A 4,486-nucleotide genomic window follows, 5' to 3' on the forward strand; every position below is an offset into this window, starting at 1 on the left:
CTATCTGCGGGTGAATTTCTTCCAGCAATCTACCGCAACATATGTTGCATACGGAGGAGGTCACAGGAAAAACGCAGGAATGTTGGTCTGAATAGTGGTATATTCTTATCGGAGGATTCAGGAATTTGTGCTGGAGGAGTGTGAACTGCTCTATTTTGTGAGTGACATATTGGAAGAAGAAGGACACACGGAAGCAAGAGAATCGGGAGCTCCGGTCAGAACTTATTTTCTATATTTCACACAAGTGGTGGCTGATTGATATTTTACCAATCTTCCCCATGAAAGCCTCATAAAAGTAAATAAGTGCCAATAACTGGTGCGATTTTCCAGGCAAAGTAAATATCTACATAGTGCGGGGGATAGGCTGAAATCCATGAAGTTCCTCCAGCCAACACTCCCCTCCCATCAGAATTCATGGCTCCACACTTTCCCTGATCCCAACCCCTTCCACTTTTAATTAATAAAAGTTAAGTTTATTTCAGTGATTTGATCATTTTCAACAATGGGATTTAATATCTATTTGATCAGTGATAGGGTCATCCGTAATGAATCAGTTTTTTTTCCCCAACGGACAAAAAGGGCTTCAAGCTCAATTATTTTTTCCGTCCAAATAACGGAAGAATAAGAGATGACAGATGACAACGGATGACATTAAAAATTGCATTTATTTCAATTGGATTTTTAACGGATACTTATAATTTCCGTTTTTTCACTTTTTCTAAGCAGAAGCTAGAAAAGCTATCCCAGTTCTTTGACCTAATGTCTACATGTAAGGCTTGCCTTCCGACAATAGTCACTTCGCAGAATAGTTGGTCAATATTTTCTTAAAGGCATCTTTCACCTCACTATTCCTTAGGCTGTAGATAAAAGGGTTTAATGTCGGAGTCAAGAAACCGTAAGTTAAAGAAATATATTTCAGGTTAGAGGAGAATCTTGCTTGTCCCATGTACATGGTGATGCTTCCTCCATAAAACATGATGACCACAGTCAGGTGGGAAGCGCAGGTGGAGAAGGCTTTAGATCTTCCTTGTGCACAACTAATCTTCAATAATGAGGCGATGATGTAAATATAAGACACCACAATAAGTACAAGGGGGAATATAAGAACATAGAAACTCTGAATGAACATGAGCGTTTTAACGCTGGAGAGGTCACCACACGCCAACTCCATGACCACTAAGATCTCACAAGCATAATGGTCCAATGTGTTTCCCTTGCAGAATACAAAAGGCTTCATGATGGTTGCGATAAGGGATAAGATGAAACTAACTCCCCACATAATGACAGTCATACAATTACATACCCTCCAACTCATAATGAGGGTGTACCGTAAGGGAGAGCATATAGCAGCATACCGGTCATAGGCCATCACTGCCAGTAATATACATTCCACTATGCCCAAAAACAATCCAAGGTTCATTTGCATCAAGCAGATGGTGACAGAAATTCTTCTTTTGTTAAATAATGTGTCATAGAGAATTCTGGGTAACGAGCATGATGTGAAACCCAAATCAATAAAAGACAAGTTACAGAGGAAATAATACATGGGGGTGTGTAACTGAGGACTGACGATGATGGTGAAGATCAGGAAGCCGTTCCCCAGGATGATCACAATGTAAAGGAATAAGAAGAGAAACGACAGGGAAATTCTGGCCTTCAGATTCTGAGTTAGTCCAACTAAGATTAGTTCTGTGAATGAGGTCTGGTTTCCACTATCCATGTTTCATATGTAAAAATGTTCCAAAAATTCTTATTAACTTGAAATTCTGATAAGAAGAGAGACACTTTTCCCACCCAATACTTTAAATGTTAGATGCACAGATCCTAACAAGAAAATAAACTGGAATTGAGATCTTCATATTCACAATCGAGAACGTTTTCTAACAAGTTTCTTTACAAATCCGATCCTCATATGAATGGCTTTGTGAGTCATGAATAAGAAGGTTAAGTGTAACTGTAAAGGTCACAATCTATACGGGAGGGTAGATGGAGACACGAGGTAAGGGATCATGGCAGAGCGGTCAGTGTGCGTTGGAGATCCTGAACAGGTGGGTTTTCAGGTTGTGTTTGAAGTATTGGAAGGTGGTGGACAGTCTGGCACATTTTGGTAGAGAGTTCTACAGTATAGGGGATGCGCAGGAAAATCCTGTAGACAATTGTAAGAAGAGCCAATGGTAGCTGAAGAAGAGGATGAAGAAGAGGGACGGTATTAGCTGATTAGTTCAGAGATATATGGAGGGGACATGTTGTGGATGGTTTGTATGTCATGGTTATTAACTTATTATTTTAATGTGAATTTGTTGTACGATGGGTAACCAGTGGAGAGTCTGGAGAGGCAGAGAAGAAGCAATGAGACAGATGGTTTAGGAGGTAGCAGAAATAAGGATACATTAGAGGGGCGTCAGATAATTGTCACAGAGAAGACTGTAGCAGTAGTCCAAGTGGGAGATGATGAGGGCAGGGACTAGTTATTTTGTAGACACTGGATTGAGGAAGGGTTGGATGCGAGATAAGTTCTTGAGATGAAGGCGGCAGGTTGTAGTAAGGGCCTGGATGTGAGGCTTACAGAATAAGGCAAAGTCAAAGACTCCAAGGCAGAGAACTTTAGGGGTCGGGGAGAGTGTGGAGCCATGAATTGTGATGGTTAGGTCTGGTGGGAGGAATGTGTTAGGTGGAGGAAATGCATGGTTTATAGGTTATCCCCCGCAGTAGGTAGACATTATGTAGGCCATATGTAGACATGTCACGTGCAACACATTTGTGGTGCAGACACTTCTCAAACGCCTGTACAAGCAGTTTCCACAGAAAAGTGGTGCAAAGCCCTTAATAAATGTGCCCCACTGGGTTGCTTTTCTGGAGCTGGGGACACATTAAATATTTTGATGAGGCTTTCATGGGGTAGATTGGCAAAAAGTCCATTTGCCACCACTTGACAATGAAATGTGTAACCTATATACAAATTAACTTAGTTGTCAGGCAGATCGCAGGGTAGAGATGTGTGGAAATCAAAAACTCTCACAAACTTCTATCTACATATTCATTCAAAATGATTGAACATTAAAAAAAAATTACCTGATGGTCAATGCTCCATACACAGAAGCCATACTAAATACTGGAGCCTTAGGAAAAGGTGGAAGGAAATATATCAGGGATATGGGTCACTTCTAGGATATTTGAGAGCATGCAGTTAAGATGTCATCTACATGATGATAGGAAACAGTCAATACTGGGAAAGTAAGAAAATATATTATCAGGATTCTTAGCATAGAAGGATGGGAGACGTGTTAAAAACAAAGGTTTTAAGTCATATTAGAAGAGATTACGAGTCTTTGAATCTGAGAGCGGCACGGGGGATGGTGTCATCATTTATTCCTTTCTTTTGTTACCACCAAGATTACATTTCAGTCTTTTTTATAAGGATACTATAAAATCACCTGGGACTTATCTGTATCTATATTCTTACCAGGGCAATTATTTCTTTACCCAAATGTACAGAGAGTAGAAAGTCGTCAGGAGACTCATAAACCCAACAGCAGTAACTTCAGCACGAGGAACCAATGGCCTCCTCCATGTGTCATAACACAGACTGTGCTGCAAATATTCTGATAGAGCCCTGAATAAAAGAAATTCAAAAGTTTAGTTAAATAAAGTTAAAAAATATAGTAGGATGCCGGAATAGAAATACAAATAAGAAGGATGAAGCCAAATGCCAGCAAAAGGAGTGAGAAAATCAGGAATGTTGAAATGTTAATACACCATGTTCCAAATTATTATGCAAATTATATTTATCTCTGATTTCATAGTTTCATAGTTTCATAGTTTATACGGTTGAAAAAAGACACTTGTCCATCAAGTTCAACCAAGGAAGGGTAGGGATTGGATGAGGAAGGGATTTAGGGGAAACAATCCTATATAGCCTAACAATCAATGTTATTTAGGTGTAAAAAGGCATCTAGACCCTTCTTGAAGCTCTCCGCTGTCCCTGCTGTGACCAGCGCCTGAGGCAGGCTATTCCACAGATTGACAGTTCTCATAGTAAAAAAGCCCTGTCGCCTCCGGTGATTAAACCTTGGTTTCTCCAAACGGAGACAGTGACCCCTCGTCTTTTGATTTGATCTAATCTGAAACAACTTACCACCATATTTTTTGTATGGACCATTCATATATTTATATAAATTAATCATGTCTCCTCGTAGTCGTCTCTTTTCCAGACTAAATAAATCTAGTTGTTTTAATCTTTCCTCATAACTAAGACCCTCCATACCCCTTATCAGTTTTGTGGCTCTACGTTGAACCCTTTCCAGCTCCAGGGCATCCTTTTTATGGACCGGTGCCCAGAACTGGACAGCATATTCCAGGTGTGGCCGAACCAGTGCTTTGTATAGTGGTAATATCACATCCCTATCCATTCCACTTTTGATACATGACATGATCCTACTAGCTTTAGAGGCAGCTGATTGACATTGCATGCTGTTATTCAATTTAT

General features: G+C 40.0%; 1 protein-coding gene across 1 annotated transcript; it reads right to left on the reverse strand.

Moving 5' to 3' along the window:
* Positions 1-793: 793 nt before the first annotated feature.
* LOC140123013 (olfactory receptor 13D1-like) lies at positions 794-1,720 on the reverse strand. The gene has a single exon (XM_072144264.1). The coding sequence runs from the start codon at positions 1,718-1,720 to the stop codon at positions 794-796; it is 927 nt and encodes a 308-aa protein (XP_072000365.1).
* Positions 1,721-4,486: the final 2,766 nt, after the last annotated feature.

The sequence above is a fragment of the Engystomops pustulosus genome, chromosome 3 (genome assembly GCF_040894005.1).
Source record: "Engystomops pustulosus chromosome 3, aEngPut4.maternal, whole genome shotgun sequence".
Lineage (NCBI taxonomy): Eukaryota > Metazoa > Chordata > Amphibia > Anura > Leptodactylidae > Engystomops > Engystomops pustulosus.

Excerpts from the sequence above, each read along its gene's own strand:
- LOC140123013 (XM_072144264.1), bottom strand. The coding sequence starts at position 1,720 with ATGGATAGTGGAAACCAGACCTCATTCACAGAACTAATCTTAGTTGGA.